This window comes from Diplotaxodon limnothrissa, linkage group LG7 (assembly GCF_057381915.1).
Source record: "Diplotaxodon limnothrissa isolate DT_005_m linkage group LG7, D_limnothrissa_male_GT1.1, whole genome shotgun sequence".
Taxonomy (NCBI): Eukaryota; Metazoa; Chordata; class Actinopteri; order Cichliformes; family Cichlidae; genus Diplotaxodon; species Diplotaxodon limnothrissa.
The window spans coordinates 47,989,896-48,009,619 of NC_140602.1; the positions used below are offsets into that span (position 1 = coordinate 47,989,896).

General features: G+C 38.7%; 1 protein-coding gene across 1 annotated transcript; it reads right to left on the minus strand.

Moving 5' to 3' along the window:
* Positions 1-9,655: 9,655 nt before the first annotated feature.
* Positions 9,656-19,368, minus strand: surf4 (surfeit 4). The gene is made up of 6 exons (XM_085358306.1): positions 19,126-19,368; positions 16,892-17,078; positions 15,183-15,259; positions 15,059-15,102; positions 14,146-14,332; positions 9,656-10,903 (listed from the first exon to the last, which is right to left on the minus strand). The coding sequence occupies exons 1-6, from the start codon at positions 19,171-19,173 to the stop codon at positions 10,637-10,639; spliced, it is 810 nt and encodes a 269-aa protein (XP_085214432.1). The 5' UTR covers positions 19,174-19,368; the 3' UTR covers positions 9,656-10,636.
* Positions 19,369-19,724: the final 356 nt, after the last annotated feature.

Sequence of the window (19,724 nt, forward strand, 5' to 3'; positions counted from 1 at the left end):
GCAAAGTTCTATACCAGGGGTGGGCAATCTCAGTCCACGAGGGCCGGTGTCCCTGCAGGTTTTAGATGTGTCCTCGAACCAACACAGCTGATTTAAATGGCTAAATTAGCTTCTCAACATGTCCTTAAGTTCTCCAGAGGCCTGGTAACGAACTAATCATGTGATTCAGGTGTGTTGACCCAAGGTGAGATCTAAAACCTGCAGGGACACCGGCCCTCGTGGCCTGAGATTGCCCACCCCTGTTCTATACCATTCCAAATAGATTTATGGACATTTCCTTCAACTATGAAAAATTCCATTTATTTATGGTATACTTTCTGTATCATTAACAGATTTTTTCTGTTGATAGAAAAACTAAAAATTTTATTTCTATTACTATTTACAGTCACTACTTTTAACTTTAACCCATTAAATGTACTTTTTTATATCCTTAACAATACATTTCCATTCAATTACAACCTTATACACCATTTGCTTGTAAATTAAAACTTCTTAAAATGATCTCTGCCCAAGTAGTACACAACAACATTGGTACATTTAATGTTAAATATTCATTTATTGTCCTCAACTCAAAAACTATGCTAAAATTTAATGACAGCATAACTCAAACTTGTTTCCATTTTTCTTGTAATCAGTTTCTCCTCATGTGTGATGGCAAGCCACACATGGTAAGCTCCACACCTCACCACCAGTTGCATCATTTTAGTTTACAGTTGCTACTTTAAATATGTTTTACTACTTGTCAAATATATTGTTTCTTTATTAACTTAGTTTACTTTTTCCACCACACCTTACAATGTTTTTATGGAGGGCACACATATTAACACTGGAAGGTAAAATGTTTGTTTTGTTATATCAATACATCTTTCTTTGTTTGAGTTAGCCACTTTGTCACAGTCACTTCACGAGGTCAGTTTGTCTTATGTTTGTTTGAGGTTTTGTTAGTTGTTATTTTGAGTTTAGTTTATTGAGTTGACCTCTTTTATTGGTCTGCCTATTCAAGTTTTAGCTTTGTCAATTATTTATCATATTTTGGGTCAATAAAACCCCATCCATTTCTGTATTTTATGTATATAAGTTTAGATTAGTTATTTATAGTTGGTTTACTCAGCTTTGTGTATGTATGTGCAATGTATATATAGACGTGTGTGTGTGTGTGTGTGTGTGTGTGTGTGTGTGTGTGTGTGTGTGTGTGTGTTTTACATTGCTGTGCTTGAGAGCCACCATCTACCGGAACCAAATTCCTTGTATGTGTCTGCACATATACTTGGCCAATAAACACGATTCTGATTCTGATTTTTGAATTAAAAACCTGTGTCCTCTATGCCTTACTGCTTTGTCCCTAACATCATGAAAATGTGTTCATAAATTCATGCATTCAAGTGGCGTCAAAGTGTTTTCTTCAAACAGGACAGCTGACAAACAAAAAATATACCAATATTTGCACATTTAACAATATCCAGAATACCTTTAAGCTAGAATCCCTGCTGTGGTTGTTTTAGCTCAGCCAAACAGTTAAGGTGTGCTATACATCCATGTCTGTCCACTCATGATATATTATACATATGTAGTCAGTTATGGCCAAAAACTCACCTTTGATTACCGATGTCATTCGCTTCAACACTGAATCAGAGTGAACATTTGTCCTAGATTAACACTGTAGGGTCTTTACCTTACAATATAAAGTGACTTGAGACAAGATTTGTTAACTGGTGCTATATGAATAAAACCGAAAAGATCCAAAGGTGTTGCTGAAATTTGGGTTTATTAGAACAGACATGATTACTTGTCTGTTCGACAGATTACTATACCAAACTTAAAGATAAAAGTGCATTTAGTGGATTTGTTTTTATCAGCTCTTACTTTTCAAAGACAGTGAGGAGCAAAGTGCAATTAGAAGTGTTTGTTCTGATGAAGACTTTTAAACTAAACAGCAGCTAAGTGAATAAGGATCTGTGCAGTGACAACACTTAAACACCACAGTTCAGAATCCTCAGCGCAACCCCTTTTCTCCACTGTGCTCAAAATGCTCTTAGCAGTTAAAGCAGAGGAGAAAAGTAGACATATTTCACAACCATTTAATGTTAGAGAAGACTCTGAAAAGAGGTCATGGTTACTTCCCAATCAAAATCCTCTGCTTGTGAGACAATAACAACACAAGTGACTAGAAAGCGACACCAGAGGTTAGTGAAGAGCAAGCATGAAGTGAGACATTGTGTGCACACTTTCTATTGGTAGCACTCTTCATATACCAGTGAGAGAGAGCCCTGAATGCAGCATGGTAGACCATCAAATTCCATCTGAGCTTTAGGGAAAATGCACACCTTTTCCTTGGACTTTCAGAGTTGTTGGGTTCCTACAGGAACTTCAGCAGTCACAGTTAATGCGTTGCTGTTTTGCTCCACCATCTCAGCCAATGAGCCTGGTCACAATTTATTCTGAGGAAAAAAAGAGGAACAAAAAGAAATTTTAAGAAGTTTGTTTTTTGTTGATGTCGTTTGCATTCAAGCTAAAATAAAAGGACTAAAAATAGAAAGTTTAGTATTGAGAAAAGTGAGGTGGGAAGTGACTTGAAAATAAAATGAATTTGTACACGTTACCATTGAAATCCAGCAAGAAAGAACAGAATTTTGGTCAGATCTGCTGTGGATTATCATTATTAATGTTCCTATAATACATGTAGAGTTGCATACACATAACAGCATTCAGTTGCAATATAAGAATTTTATAATTAAAGTAACATACAAATCTTCAAAAACTAAATCAATCACAACAATAAACTCACCTTGTTGTTGTTGTAGAGAAAGTGTTCAGGCTTTCATCATCTCCTGAGACCAGCTGCAATGGATCTTCATCCTTTTTTACTCAGTGAAGTCTAGGATATAATAACCTAATATACTTTACTTGTGGTTCCTGAGAGTTTTAGAGCGTCCCCCTGGTCACTCGTGCCACAGGTGCACGTGTTTACAGCGTCACGGACCTGTGATCATTTCTCGCTGTCCAGGTGATCCCCGGATCACTTAGCAAAAAGGCTATGAAAACTATTACTATTTGTAGTAATTACAAATTATTTGAATGTTTGTAATTCATTGTATTACACCCCCTGGCATATGTTAATTTTGTTCTGAATTTATACATGTTCTATATACTGTTTCTTAATAAAGTTTCATATTTTTTAAAAAAAAGTAATAAGTGCGTTATGTAGTTAGAAGTTAGCAGGGAGTTAGCTCGCTAGCTTCTATCTAAATACAATGTAGTATGTCCTGACTGCGGGGTTTTGGAAATAAATTAAAACGTACAGCTCTGTTATCACTTCCAACATAAATGAAGACAGAAAACTAAACAGCAGTGACGTTTGTAGGGTTACTGAAGTTGGGCTAGCTGGTGATGTGCTACGTGACCGCTAGCGACACAGCTATGTTAGCATAATATAAACAAGCTAACTTTTTTTCCACTCGATAAAAGTTAACGTGAGTGTTCTCAGTGGTCAGGAACAAATGTAATCGCATGGCAGGATGCTGTAAAAGGACCAAACTTCAGCCAGGAGAACAACTGAGATAATCCATCCACAATACGAGGTTAGTCATTCATATACTGCTGCATGGGCTGGGCTGTAGTTACATCCTAAGGTTTTAAAAACTGAGTTTAAATAAATGATTAGCGGTAATAAAAGCCGAGGGAGGTCAACAGTGATCACTGACTGTTTTGGGAGCTTTTGAGATTAAATAGAAGAAAAGACATAACATTAAACATGTTAACAACACAAAAGCCATATTAAACGCAGACTACTTTAGGCCCGGAAGTAGGATTCGTCACGTCACCCGCCAGCGTAACAAGTTACCTTTATTTTCTGTTACTAGGCAACAGTTGCTGACAGAAAACTGAAACGAAAACAAAAAGAACACATCAAAAATTTCTTCGAAAGGATTAGCAGGTAACCTTAAAACTAACCTATATTTACGTTTTAAGGTTACGATAAACGCAACGAACAACATCACAAATGATCGGAATTAAACAAAAAAATCGAGGTTTTTCAGGCGCCAAACCTGGCAATTGAAGAGAAACTTAAAACACGCCTCATGGCGAAAGGAGGTGAGATAACTGTTAAAAAAGAAGTCGATAAAAAGACGACTCTCTCCATGTCTCACACCATGGCCAGGGTCAGAAGAAGACAGCTAACAGCAGACATCGCTTCAGAAAAACTGGAAGCAAAGCAAAAAGCACAGGCTGTTAAAAAAGCCTTAAGAGAAGCAGAATTAGAAAAGGCTTATGCGGAAAAAAAGGCCAGAGAATTTAAAGCCAGATGCCTCGAAGAAGAAAAAATGAGAGCAAAAATGCTAAAAGCTATTGATGAAGGCAGAAAAAATGCCATAAGGCTAAAAGAGAAAAAAAGACAACAGGAACAGCTGAGAGAACAAAAGTGGGATGAGTATAACAGGAAGCGTTATATAGAATTTGTCCTTAGTGAAAAAGAAAAATCAAAGGAGAAAAGGGAACAAAACATCAAGGTCAGCAAATTTAATTTTGCAATTGGAGAGGAGAAGCGTGCGCGTGCTTACCTTGAAATTCAAAAAGTGAAAGAGCGCTATGAACATGACAAACTTGTTCAAAGAGAAGTTGATAAAAACATGGCTCTCTCAATGGCTCACACCATGGCCAGGGTCAGAAGAAGACAGCTAACAGCAGACATCGCTTCAGAAAAACTGGAAGCAAAGCAAAAAGCACAGGCTGTTAAAAAAGCTCTAAGAGAAGCAGAATTAGAAAAGGCTTATGCAGAAAAAAAGGCCAGAGAATTTACAGCCCGATGCATCGAAGAAGAAAAAATGAGAGCAAAAATGCTAAAAGCTATTGATGAAGGCAGAAAAAATGCCATATGGCTAAAAGACAAAAAAAGACAAGAGGAACAGCTGAGAGAACAAAAGTGGGATGAGTATAACAGGAAGTGTTATACAGGATACATCCTTAGTGAAAAAGAAAAATCAAAGGAGAAAAGGGAGCAAAACATCAAGGTCAGCAAATTTAATTTTGCAATTGGAGAGGAAAAGCGTGCGCGTGCCTACCCTGAGAAAATACCTCAAAAAGGAAACCGGTCACCAGGCAGCCGAAGTTATATTGCAACCTGTTGTTGTTAATAAGCATTAATTAATGGAAATCAAACTGCATTGGGCAGCAGGTTTCAGATTTCCAAAAGAAAATGTAACTGACTTGGACTATCAATTTGCATCAGAAATAAAAAATAATCATACAGCAGTTGTTCAAAGAAATGTTTCCTTTGTTTTTTTCACTTAATATGTTATCAAATCTACAATTAAGCATGTGCTAAGGTAAAAGAGTTATCCTGCATGACCCACAAAATTATGGAGGTTTACGAAAGAGTCAAGAAAAAGATGGTGAATTTGGAAAAAAGTTTTGTAGTTATAAAATTAAGTGTTTGACATGTTTTGTAGTAATAGCAACATATACATTTTTATAGACTGTTACAACAGTAATGCAAAGATAACTCTGTTCATCTGGACAGAGAAACATTACATCAGCATCCAACTGATGCCTTTAGTCTCAGTGACTGAAGATGTCACTGTAGCAAATGGAGTTTACTGAAATGTGCTTTATAAATGTAATTGTCACTACTGAATTAAAAAGCTTAAAAAGTCCACAAGATAAAAGCAATATTTAGCTATTATTCAACTAATTATTTGTGCACTTTTAGGTAACACTATGATTATTTGAGACCCATTTGGTGTTCATGCTAACTGCACCCTCTTTTCTTTTGGGTGCAGGCGCTAAGGAAATGGGTTAGCAGATAGTCGCCACAGACCACCGTTCTCTCTTTATCCCTCCTGACGTATTTTTCTCTACTTATGCATGCATTGGTATCACTGCTTGTTGCACAGTCTCCGGGCTGTGTTTTAATCTAGACCTAGGGTCAACTAGAAGTATTTGGTCCGCAGACCTCAAAGATATACCAATTTAGAAGATCTGAAAGATATATAGGAGCTAGTCCATGCAATGTTTTAAAAACAAGTATCAAGATCTTAAAATCAATTCGAAAACTAACTGGCAGCCGGTGTAGTAAGTATAGGGGATATGTGCTCTCGTTTGCGCGTGCCAGTCAGGAGCCTTGCCGCAGCATTTCGAACCAGCTGTAGTCGGCCAATTGATGACGCAGTAACACCAGAGTAGAGGCTGTTGCAGAAGTTGAGGCAAGATGAAATAAAGGCATTATTTATCTGTTTATTGAATGTTAAATTACTATCAAAAATCACACCTAAATTTCTCACAAATGATTTTTTATAATTTTCTAAGGGGCCAAGGTCATAATGGTCACTAGGGCTGAAGACAATGATCTCAATTTTCTGTTCATTTAAATTGAGAAAATTTAAAACCATCCATGCCTTAAAATCTTCCAGACAATCGAACAGTCTCTTCAGAGGGTTCACAGATTTGCGTTTCAGTGGGAGGTAGATCTGTGAATCAACAGCATAACAGTGAAAAGGGACACCATATTTTTTTTTAAAAATAGAGCCCATAGGAAGCATGTAAATTAAGAAGAGAACCGGGCCAAGAATGGATCCCAGAGGGACCCCACAAAAGAGCGACGTCCTTGAGGATGATGTGTCTCTGAATCTAACAGAGAAGCATCGATTAGATAGGTAAGATTTAACCCATTCCAATGCAATCCATTTAATACTGGCATATTGTTCCAGCCGGGAGATAAGAATCCTATGATCCACCGTTTCAGTAGCAGCACTGAGATCTAGTAATATTAAAACAGCGGAATCTCCCGAGTCGGTAGCAGTTTCAGTGCTATGATGCGTTTTAAAACCAGACTGGAATACTTCACCGATGCCGTGATTATATAAAAAGGTCTGGAGCTGGAGGAGGACAACTTTCTCCAGAGCTTTTCACAGAAAGGGCAATTTGGAGATTGGTTTATAATTTGATAGAACTGTTGAGTCCAGGTTCTGCTTTTTAAGGATAGGTTCCACCACAGCATGTTTAACTCTTGACCATCCCTTAAAATTTACACCCATCTGTTGCCCTTCGTACCCAAAATGGTCCCGTTTTTCCCTAGGGTAGCACGAGGGTTAAAGTCAGGGGGAACAGACCCAGACTGCAGACTGCTATTTGCAATGAAGAGCAAACATATACCAACAGTGTCAAAAACATCTTTCAGCAATCTAGGTGGAATGACATCCAAGAACATTTTGAAAGTTTCAAGTTATTAACTATTTCATTAAGTAGTGAATGTAACACTGGCTCGAAGTGATCAAAAACAGCAAAAGTTGGAAAGTGAATAAATGGGTCAATAGTAGGAAGAATACCAAGAAAGATAAGAATAATGTGGGACCTGATGTCTACAATTTATTAACGAAGAATTTCAGAAGATTTTCGCATATTATATTCACTACTGTATGGGGATCAATAGGGGGTGGATTAAGAACTGAATTTATAATGCCAAATAAAATACAAGGTTTATGATGATTATTGGACACAATTTTAGAAAAATACTTAGTATTAAAATAGTTTTTACTAATTTAATGGCTTTCTGGTTAGTTGACAAGGATTAAGTGCCTCAAACGATACCTGTAATCGGTCCTTTTCCCCACTTTCGTTCCGCTTTTCGACATATCTAATAATGTTATTAGATTTCATTGTCAAGAAGTGACAGGCCGCAAGATAAGACCTAATCCAAAGTATGACCCCTTCATGTGTTGGGCAGTTGACTGACTGAACAACATTAAAAGAGTTTATCAGATTTAAAAAGTCATTTGCCAGCGGAGTGTTTGGGCAGTGTTGGATTAAATAGTCTTATCTGTGTCTATGAGCTTTTTGTGGCTAAACCTCATGATATAGTCCATGCAATAATAATACGCATTAGTGGAGTTTAAACCCAACGCCCACATTATTGTTTTCTATATAAACCAGTAGCCGCATAAGCTCAGCAGCTTTGATTTAAGTTAAACAAAAAACCCCAAACACGCAGAGATGTAGCCTGGTGCAACCCGAGTACTGCGACGTCACCGCACTCTGCTTGCCATGGCGACCAGGGAGCTGTGACGTCACACGCTCGCTTTGACATTTTAAATTCTATCATCTTTCTGGGTAACTAGGGGTCATGATCCAGTGCATATCCTGTTTCCTGAAAACACTCGCATAGAGGAAAATTGATCTTATACATTTTTTGTGTCGTCACATAAAACCCCAAAATTTTTTCGATTACACATTATCATCAGATCAAGTCTGGGACTCAGTGGGGGAGGTTCACCCAACCTCAGATTTTTAACTCTCTCAAGTTAGATTTCAAACCCAGAAAGTCAGAGCAATGACACAAACGCTGAGTTAACAACCCAAGATGGTGTTAGTAAATGTAAACAGCAGTTTATACTGAACATTTCATTTGTCATGCCACCGTGCAACTCTGCACTACACAAAGCACTGACTAATTTTGCTGTATTGCTAGTGATGAATGAATGACTGTACCTTACTAAGACACAAAACAAATACTGTATTTCTTGCTTTTCTGACTGAGTGATGTGATTTTCAATCTATCAATTGTCCTTAGCGCAACATTTGTGTCATCATGTCATCTGATCTATAACAATATATGTTTTCATGTCAAGTTAAATGTAAGTTGTATTTGTTAAATATATTTTGCTGCATTTCTTTAAAATGTGACACATGTTTGAAGTTCACAGAGTGCTATCACTAGAAAACTTTCCCACTTAGTGTAAAAGGAGAAAGAGAGGAAAAGTTACAGAGCTTGAACTTAATACAGGAGACTTCCTTGTTTGATGGCTGTTTGTTTAAAAATGAGCTTTCCACAATAAAATATTTAAACAAAACAAAAATCAAAGGAAAGCATCAAGGAAAGCAGAAATAATCATGATCAATTATATCATGAACTTAAAAATGGAACATTGTGTAAAAAAAAAAAAAAAAAAAAAAAGGTTTTGTTTTGTTCCTGCCTCCCACATTCTCCTCATTCTCATGTTGGACAACAAACTCATGACGTCTTACAATTAGATGTGTCTGTACGTCCAAAAAAGTGGAGGGCACTCTACATTTACGGCTGCCAGTGGCACCAGGCCAATACTGTTTGACGATGCGATTGCTGATAAAGCCGCAGAATGAACTCTAAAGTGTATACGGCTATAGAAGACTGCAAATGCTTTTTTAAAAATTCCACCAGATCTGAAGAGGTCTGTGTTAATTTGACATCAGATTTCTGTGTATAGTTTATCTAAGTTTAACTTTTATAGAGTTAATTTTCTGAGTTGAGGTGTTTACCAACTCGCCTAAACAGTGGCTAAAACTCACGACAGCAATATACCCGTCCAGTTGATAATATGTAGTTTTAAGTTTTTATCGCTATGGCTGCAAATGATCAAACGCTGTCTTGAATGACTTTTACCACCACAGTCCAGCAGAGGTCAGTATTTACTCAAAGTTTATCACTTCAAAAACAACTGATGCTTTTATGGTTATGTCCAAACAACTTCTTATTACAGTTTTCTGAGGAGAGGCTTAAACTTCACAACTTTGTTAAAGGAGGATTTACATTCATTTGGCTTTATTTGCCAGTTTATAAGAATATAACTGTTAAAAACTGACTGAGCCAGTGTCTTTATATTTTTGAATATTTATTTCTTCGCCATGAAATTTCAAAATCAAAAGAAAAAACAAAACAAAAGATGATCAAAAATACAATATAAACTTCTGAAAATTAATACACAGATTTTTTTTTTTTTTTTTAGATTTTCCTTACACAGGGCAAAAAACACTGAGCAAAGACAAAGTCCAGGTGGCTAGTGACTCTGCTTAGTCCTCTTTGCTTTTCCTAGGTCGCAGAATATGGTGTTTCACAAACGATGAGTCTCCCCCCCTGCTTTTATCTCCGATTGTATAACAGTTCACTAGTTAGGCATTTGCCAAAGACATACAGTACAAAGTGCCCATTAACAAGTCCTGGAGCTAATATCTGTGTTGAAAAAAACACAACTGCAATCCAACACTTAGTATACAATATGCAACATCCCACCCGGTTTTGACTCCCCACGAACAGGAGTCATCAGTCTATTGAGACTGATGGTGCGGATGGAAGAGAGACAAGAGTGGCTAACGGGGGAAAAAACAAACCTGGAGAGCAAAATTGTTTTCAATCAATACCAAGTTCCCAGGCGGCAACGATGCAATGGTCGGGAAAGGTCGCCATCCACTGGAAACCCAAAACTGCTGCAGTTAACCAGTTCTAACTAAACATGTAACACCTGTAAAATAAACCCTTTTCTTCTTCACAGAATAGATCAATCTTTTCCTCCATTTGCTATTCACTGGTTTTTGGGGGTTGTTTGCACTCTGAACTACACGGGCGTTTATCATTGCCGTCACGAGAAAAGGAAGTTAAAAAAACAACAACAAAAAAAACACTAATTTAAAAAAAACCTAAATCAGCAGGTGGGGAAAGAAAAAAAGTCCGATGATGGCTGAGGTGGCGTCTCTGGATTTAGCAAACAAATTTTTAAAAAACAAAAAAACAAAAACAAAAAAACAACAACTATGTACCCTGGTGAACTGGAGGGGGAGGGTCTTTTGTCCCAGCTGGCAGGGGAAGTTAGTGATGCTGTGCTTCATATGCCTACCACTCTTTCTTTTTCTCATCCATGGACACTCCACCAGGCCCAAGAGCCACCACCAGCAGCAGGCCTCCAATGACTGACGTGGTCTGGAAGAAGTCATACTTGAGGAAGTCGTGCATGGGCTTGTAGGCGGGGATGGTCCAGAAAGCGTTGAAGTAGAAGTTGATAGCCAGAAGCCACACTACGAGGGTCAGTGCTGCTAACTTGGTTTTGAAACCAATGGCCACCAGGATGATGAGAGCTGTCCCCACCATGTTCTGCAGTATCTGTGGAAGAAGGCGAGTTCATATGAAAATCATGAGGATTGCAATCTGTGGTGTAAATCTGAGGGATGAGCCCATGTTATTAAGCATTTACTTAATATTTCTGATTTATTAATATTTATACTACTAGGACAGAGTTTGAAGAACAACAAAAAAAGGCTACAGGACACTTTTAATCTACTTAGAGCAAATCATATATACCACCCTAAAACTTTAAAGTACACCTTGGGCTTTAGTTATTTAAGACTTAATCACAGCCAGTGGTTAACACATTGGCCTCAGTTTGAGACCCCTTGCCTTGGGGGGAGTTACAAAGCAGTGTAGTCTTAGTGTCAGCCCCCAGATAAATGGGACGATTGCATTAGGAAGGGCATCTGGCATAAAATTTGGACCAAATCAAATATGCGGATCCATCCGCTGTGGCAGCCCCTTGAGAAATAAAGGCTTGATTAAACTCTGTTGTGGGCATCGACATACACAGCTGAAGACATGATGGCTGAGTAGTCTTTTCTGTTATACTTAGTCCAGTGCCTGGGTGCATGCATAGTTGGGACATTTTAAAGTAAATTTGATGCGGAGGAGTACAACAAAACAAAACAAGACAGGCTGACAGCTGGACACCCGCACAGACCTTCATCCTTACTGCCTCTGTCAGTGCGCCCCAGGGCAGCTGTGGCTACAATGTAGCTTGCCATCACCAGTGTGTGAATGTGTATGTGAATGGGTGGATGACTGTATGTAGTGTAAAGCACTTTGGGGTCCATAGGGACTAAGTAAAGCGCTATACAAATACAGGCCATTTACCATTACGGTCATATGACAAAATTTACATCACTGTTGCTGGTTCATAAAGTACAGTCAAAGCTTAAGGGAGAAGCTGAAAGTATCGCACAATAGAATAAAACGTTTCTTTAAATCCAGGTGAGAACCCCCTGATTCACATGAAGCACGTAATTAGACTGTGAGACATGAGGAAAATCTGCAATTTGAGGCAATGTTAATGATAACATTAAATCTCAGAAAAAAATAAGTGAAATTAAAGTACAGTGAGTATAAATGCACGCTCTTTCATGACCTCTTTTGCAGCGTGTTGATTACACATTTATGGCATCATGACAATAAAAGCTGAGCAAACAGAGACTGAGTGTTGACTGTGATGACTGTGTGACCTTTGAGCAAATCTGAGTTCACCACAAATACCATTCTCTATAGAGGATAATGAACTAAAATGATATGTGACACAAATGTAAATAAAATACCGTACAATTGTGTGCATAATGAATATAATGTTCATTACTGTGTAATATCCGACTATTTGGACACATTTTATTGTGAATCTTTGGTCATATTATTTACAGAAACGTACATGTTACCACTTGTATTTAGTTGATCAATAGTAACGTGTAAAGATTAAGTAAATATCTAGCAGCAATGTTCCCTCTAAGCTGCGCGCGTGCGCAATTGCACACTGCTGGCACGGTCTTTGCACACACACAAAAAAAAAAAAAAAAAAAAATCTAACCTGAATTGAAATTAAAGTAAATACGTTAACAACTCTGTTTTGCAGTGTTAGTCAGTAAGTGACTGGCTGCTCCAGTATAGGAATAGAACGATGCCACCTTATCCCATAGTCTAGCTGATCACGTGATTCACACTCATATATACGCAGCTAATCGACGTCGTTGACAGGCTATGACAGCGTCCTTATGTGCCGACACCGGTGTTTTAGCTAGCAAAGCGGCGTGGCTGATGGGGAGTGAAGCCACGTTAATGACAACGTGGACAACCATTGGAGATGTGAGCAGGACAGACAGAACAATTGATGGAAAAAGTGTGGACTTTATACCAGTTTTTAAATTGTGTTGATAGGCCACGTAAAACCAGAGTTATGATAAAAATATATGCAATGTTTGGTTTTCTTCCTGAATACTATCGTTGTTTACATTTACTGCGGGAAGAAACGGTAAAAATGGCATTTTATAAGGAAAACGCTCGAAAGCATTCTCCGCCTGTGAACAAAACCAAAACCAGAAACCCCCCCCCCCTCCTATTGGTGGGAAAATGTACCATGTCGACCAATCAAAAAAATGATATGGCAACATGGCATTTAGATGTTTAGGGAGGGGGAAGTTTTAGGAGTGACGGCTGTGTTTTGAGACGTTTAGCGCAAATCTTGTGTAGTTAGTGTGTAGTGTAGTCAATAGTTTTGTTGTGTGTGTCAGAACAATGAGGCGACTGCTGAATGTTACAGGTGTTACAGGAGTGATACATCTCCTGTTGTCGGGCCTGCAGGCATCAGGCTGTTGTTCTCCTTTATCTCATAGTGGACAGAAATTATTTTTTGGAGTGGCACAAATCATTTGTGTGGCATCAAATTTGATGCAGAACAGCTGATTGTTCTGTAAATAGTTTGAAATGTTTATTTAAAAAACAACAACAAACAAACAAAAAAAAACAAAAACGCCTTGGCTGCATTTTTAGGTAAACAGCTGCAAAAAAAACCCAAAAAACTTTGTTTGCAAAGCTCAGTAACTTTTTTGAAGTAGTAACTATATAATGGATTGCCCAACATTGGTCATTATGTACTGTGTTTTGCAGACAGAGAGTTACAGGACTCTCTCCCAGACCACAGACTCATAATACAAGTCGGAGCTTTATAACAAAAAATAAAAGAAAAATAGAAAATTGTGTTTTCAAAATTGGAGTTGAAGTTATTTTTACTTCTAATAGTGTTACCATTCTACACAGGTCATGAACAAGATTTTTTTTTTTCATTGTAAGTGGGCTAAAGCAGTTAATTAAAAGTAGTCTAACATAAATGTAAATGCTGTAATTTGATTATTTTAATAAACCATGTAACTTGGATGGATTTGATGCTGGCGTGACCACAGTGCACACGTCTGCTGTTGCTCACAGTGGTCCAAGGGACCGCTCAGGGAGTTTGTGTGTTCGCTCGGACACATGAAAAATTAGAGGGAACATTGTCTAGCAGTCATTTTAAGATTTCTGATGTGACGTTTAAAACATGGTTTAGATGCAAACCAGTCAGTATGGTTCCTGCGTTATTTAGAAATGCATATAAATATAATATGTATCATCTTGATCACCTGTCGTGGTAGTATGACATGAGACTTAATGTATAGTTAATTCAAGGCTATTGCAATAAAACTATTTTTAATGACAGGAAAACCATCTGTATGAAGCGGCTGGAGAACGTATGGGTATTTGATTGTGTCTGAACTCACAGAGAAGAAGCTGGAGTCGAAGTGTAACAGGGTCATGAACATGAGCACCAAGAGTACTCGACCGCCCAGCTGCATGTACTGCTTCGGTGAACTCTCTCCCATGGAGGGGACTCCAGCAAACATGCTTTTTCCTTCTGAACGAGATTCAGCCAGTAGCAGCAGCAGACCACCTCCAAGGGCCAGGTTTCTTGAAGAGGAGAGAGGACAGTTATTTTTGAACAGTGTCCTCAAATGAGCAGAAAAAAGCCATCCCTCTTAACTTGTCAAATGGTGACAATCCGATTGTTGTTTAATTAGCAGGGTAAGGGAACTACTCCATTAACTTATGCCTACTTGTATGGCGAGAATGTTTTTATATTTTATTCTGAATAACACAAATGTTTCAGCTATCAAATTTGACTATTTTTCTGTTAATTATAGAGCTGATTTACTACATTATACTACAACTCTCTCCTGACATGAATTAAATGCCCACAAAATGCATAAACAGACAAACGTGGCACTATATTTAACAGATTTCTCCAGAGACCCATGATTCATCCAGCCTGATGGTGTTTAAATCTAAATCACAGGTCTTCTCCACAGTAATTACGGTAATCCTAAGTGTTGGTGTCTGTTTGGAAACGGTGATGTATTCTGATATAATGCCACTACGAGGAGATTAGACTTTCTATTCCTGCAATCCTACACTATATTTTTTTCCCTTATTGATTAAACTAGTTCTAATTCAAGTTAAATGAAAATGTTATCAGAAGGCACCACAAAAAGCATCCGCTTCTGCTTCATCACTCGTGAGCAAACTTGAATTGAAACAACATGTCAGTAAAAAGTGATGGCTGCTTTTGTTTGAAGTTTGATTTTGTCATGCATGATATTAAAGTTGTGTTTCAGTTCAGCACCTAGTGACACCTACCTCATCAAAAATTTAAGGTCCCATAAAATGCTGTATGCAACCGTCTGGTGGGGAAAAAAACCACAACATTCAGATTAGACACAGTGACATAAAAAGAAAGGAAATATAATACGACTGTTCTCACCTGTAGCGCTATGATCCCAAATAGTCCAAAGCAGGCATACTGTACAAAATTTCTACTGAGGATGAGGACACAACCACCTGTTTGGGCAGGGACAATAAGAAGAGTTAAGCCTTGAATGCTTCTCATATGGTCCGTTCTTCTCTTTACGTTGCAAAATGCAATCATAAACCATAATTTGCAGTGCTTTATCAATAGGATTATATTACATATTTGTGTTAGATTAACTTTGCTGTTAGAAGGGTGAGGCTTAGATGGCTTGGGCATGTGCAGTGGAGGGATAGTGGATATATTACAAAAAGGATGTTAAAGGAAAAGATGAAATCCTCAAGGGAGGGTCAGGATGGATGTAGAGGGTCAGTGTGATAGATAAGGATGTTTGGGATAGTGTGAGGTGGAGGTAGATGAGCAGCAGACAGACAAAATGTGGGACACATACATTTTGCTCACACTGTTTATGACTTCCTGCAAGAGTTGTGTGTGCATGTGCAATTTACAAATAATCCCTGTGAGTCAAGGCCTCAGGCTTATCAAGTGCTCAGTTATGCAAAATTTTTATTTTCATGTGTGATGTCAAAGAGTACAGACATGCTTAATTTGAACACTGCAGGTACACTGCCTGTTAGCACAGAAGCCCCAGTCATCTGCTGCTCAGATCTTCTGTTTGCGAAGGTGCAGCCAATCAAAAGGACAAACTATCGTAAAGGGAGGTGGAAAGAAATGACCTGTGTGGCTGCGCCAAAGCCCAGTATTAAATAAATAAGACTTATACTGAACCAGAAAGCATCCAAACCTACTATAGTACTCTGCAAAAGAAAATAATGCCTAGTTGGAAGCTGCCTAAAATCAAATGCTAAAGCTGTAGTCATGGAGGTCCAGGCTCAGGAGGTACAGCAGGCCTTCCACTCATTGGAAGGTTGGTGGTTCAATCCCTGGCTGGATTTAACCATTATCAGAATTTAAAGACATTGAACTGCAAGTTGCTGAGTCACTGTTAGATATAAAGAACTTAGACAAAAACAAAGTGTTTGTATGAATGGCTCTGAATGGGTGAATGAGACATGATTCAAACACTTTGAGTAGTAGAGTAAAAAAAAAAAAAGCACTATACAAGAACGAGTCCATTACTGAGAAACACTCTAGAGAAAAACTATATTCTCTGGCTGGCAAGTAGTTGCTGGCCTTTGCTTTGTGAATTCAGGTCGATTGCCAGGGTGTTGGCGACTGGTCTCTAGGTCTACTTGACTGATGCCTGAAACTAATGCTATCGAAGTAATTCTATCATGATCTTTTTTGCATCATAAAAACGTGTTTTTCTGTTTTTAAGTCAGTCCTCGTTGAATTTGTCCACAATATGTATCAAAGGTCTAGACTCTAGAGGGTTTGATTTAAGCATCTGGTTACTCTAGACTCTAGAGTAACCAGATGCTTAAATCAAACCCTCTCTACAACAGCTACCACAAAAGTGAACATTATAGAGTTCATGAAGGAACATGTTTTGCAGGGGTATTGAAGTTATGCCTAATTAGAATGGTGTACACTGGGAAGTAACAGTTCATGCTGAACAAATACTGTACTGATGCTTCCTGCTTCACTCGTAGTTTCAATACATGAACTAAACTATTTTTATTTATCTCATCAAAGAGCTAACATTAAAGATGTCACCTAGATTTGTTTGGCAATTTTAATTAGGACTGCTCCCGTTTACTCACCGAGCTGTCCGATGAGGTTAAGCAGCACAAAGCATGTAGCGAGAAAGTAGCCACAGTTCCAGGTTGCCTCAATGTAGTCTCGCTGCTCATTCCACTGGAACCACATGCGGATGCCATCTTCGAGGAAGGTGCTGATGAGACACAGACGAGCCAGGTGGGGCAGGTACTGTTTGGTTACCCGCAGGAACTGGGAAAGAGAGGAAAAATGACTGACAAGGTCTGAAGAGGGATGGAAAGAGGTAATTTTGATTATGCTATATTGTATAAATATAATTCAATGTCACCAAGCCTTAAAATCCACTAAAAAGTTCCCTAAAGGCTCTTTAAATAAATATATACTTACCTGCTAACAGTCAAACACACCACTGTCTAATTAGAGCTGCGCAACTAATTGAATTTCATCTGGGAATGGTTATTATAATAAGATAATCAAGACAAAACATTTATTGTGCCACACAAAATTTAGTCCCCTCCAGACTGTGGAAGGCTGGTTGTAATTTTTTTTTTAAAGATTAGTGTGATAGTATGCCAAAAATCACTAGCAATATTTTTCTATAATCAGCACTCCAAAAAACATTAAATAAAAGATGAAGATGTTACACTCTATATCAGGGTTGGGCAATCAATTATCTCAAGGGGCTATGTGAGAAACTGGGACTGGTTCGAAGCGTCACACAAATAAGCTGAACTCAAGTTTGTTCAATATTAATTTGATCTCTTTATATAAACTGCTACTGGTAAGAGCACATGTTATAGCTGTGGGGATACCCCTGCTCTATATGATGTTCTTGCCTCATTAATCAATCTGGTTGAGCATCTAATAAAACAAAGCTAATCAAACTAACTTCAAAAGGTGTGAGAGTCTCATACATGCAAATAGCAGAATTACTGATAGATATTTCAACACAGCACAGCTTTGTTCAACTAAAAAGTATTTCTTCAAAGACAAAATGTGATGAACATTTAAACAAAACACAAATTAAGTAACTGAGGCTCTTCTCTCAAGAAGAATTCATGTACTTCCCAGACACTAGTCACACAGGAGAGCAGAAATGGCCTGCCCTCTGGCCCGCCTATCCAGCAGTCCACATCAGCACAGTCAGATCTCAGCAGCCTATCAGCATCCACCAACTCTCACTCTGACTGCTGTGCGAGACATGAATGGGCCAACTTGGAGCCAATCCTAACAAGCCCAAAGGTTGCTGCAACAGCACAGAAATACACTCTTTCGAAGTGTTAAGTCTGGGTAAAATGCTAGCTCAGTACTCATTAGTGAGGGATGTGCCCCTTGCATTGAGCTTCAGTGAGCCTCCTACAAGGCAAACAAATCAGATGGTGTGTACTTTTCCCATGTAATCTTTCACAGCACTCGTGATGGCCAAATATAAATCAATCAGGCGTTATGAAATTAGGGAACATTTTCTGGGATTTGGACTGAGTTCAGTCAACACGAAGGGTCGTAAACGTATGCAGAACTGGCTCCATGATATTTGATTACTTTGAGCTTCTTTATCTGTGCTCTGCTTTGCAAAAACGTGAGACCAGTAACCTACAGCACAGAGAGCTCAACGTTTTGAAGGAACAAGGAAGATATAAAACCACATACGTGGAGAGGATGGTCCCCAGTGGTTACAAAACAAGGGTCAGGAGGCTACCTGAACGCTTATCTTGGCGTCAGCTCATGCCAAGTTGGTTGTAATCACATGAATATAAATAACAGAAAAGCCAAAGCAAGGTATAGAAGCACAGATGCGGCCGGTGTAATAGAGAAAATATCAGCGGTGCTAAGCACTAAGAGTGCTAACTGAGTAACGTGTTAGGGTTAGCCCACAACTTTGGAGCCATCATAAGTGATTTCACAACAGCAGTCTGGCAACATAATAATGTTAATAACCCGTGTGGCTAGAAGCAAGCCGAATAACTGACACAATGAAGGAACAACCAAATGTGCTCCTGTCACCCAGCTCTTTCTTAGTCAATTTAGCTACCAGTTTCATCTGGTCGGTGTGACTCAATATTGCTATCAAACCCATCCCGACACACATGACAGGCATCTCCAGCATTTGTCACCCAAATTAAAACAAGAGTTGAAGCCGTCGGCAGGAACGCAGAAAGAGTAGCCGACAGACGACAAGAGGAAACGGTTAACTTCATTCTGGACAAACTAGTTAGCAGCTAACCTGCTAGCAGCGGTTAGCAGTGTGAGCTGCTGTGCGGGGAAAAAATCAAGTTACCTGGTCTGCCACGTCTTCAGCGGTGTTCATAAGATCCTCCTGCCCCATATTCGTGTAATTTTACCAGCTGTAATGTTTAAGGCTCGGCGCAACACGGCTTCGGTGCGTTGGGTTTTTTTTCCGCAAGCTGTGTTCGCTCTGTTCCTGCCACTGTTAACGTTATTTACTTGAAGATTTCCCGACTGCCTGGACTCAGAGAAAGGCCGCCTCCGCCCCACAATGCCCCGCGATTTGACGAGCGAGACGGAGCGAGCCCCCCTACATGGCACTGCAACCGCGGTGTGCCACGTATACCGATCCGTACGGGGTCCTCCGGGTCGCCGCTGGGCATTGTTTACGGCTGTACACAAGTAAACAAGCGCTGCTTTACAGCCCCAAACCCACCTGATGTTAATATCACTATAACCTGTTAGTTAGACCGTTTCCCTTAGACAGTCATACCTCTGTGCTTTTAAAATTTCTTTCTGATAATTAATCTTTTAGAGATATGGTTATAGTTTGTATGTAAACTGTCTAATAGGGTCTGTAAAAAGATAACATATTTAAAATACTACTAATCTATACAATGTAAACTGAGTTAAACAATTTTATTACACTTA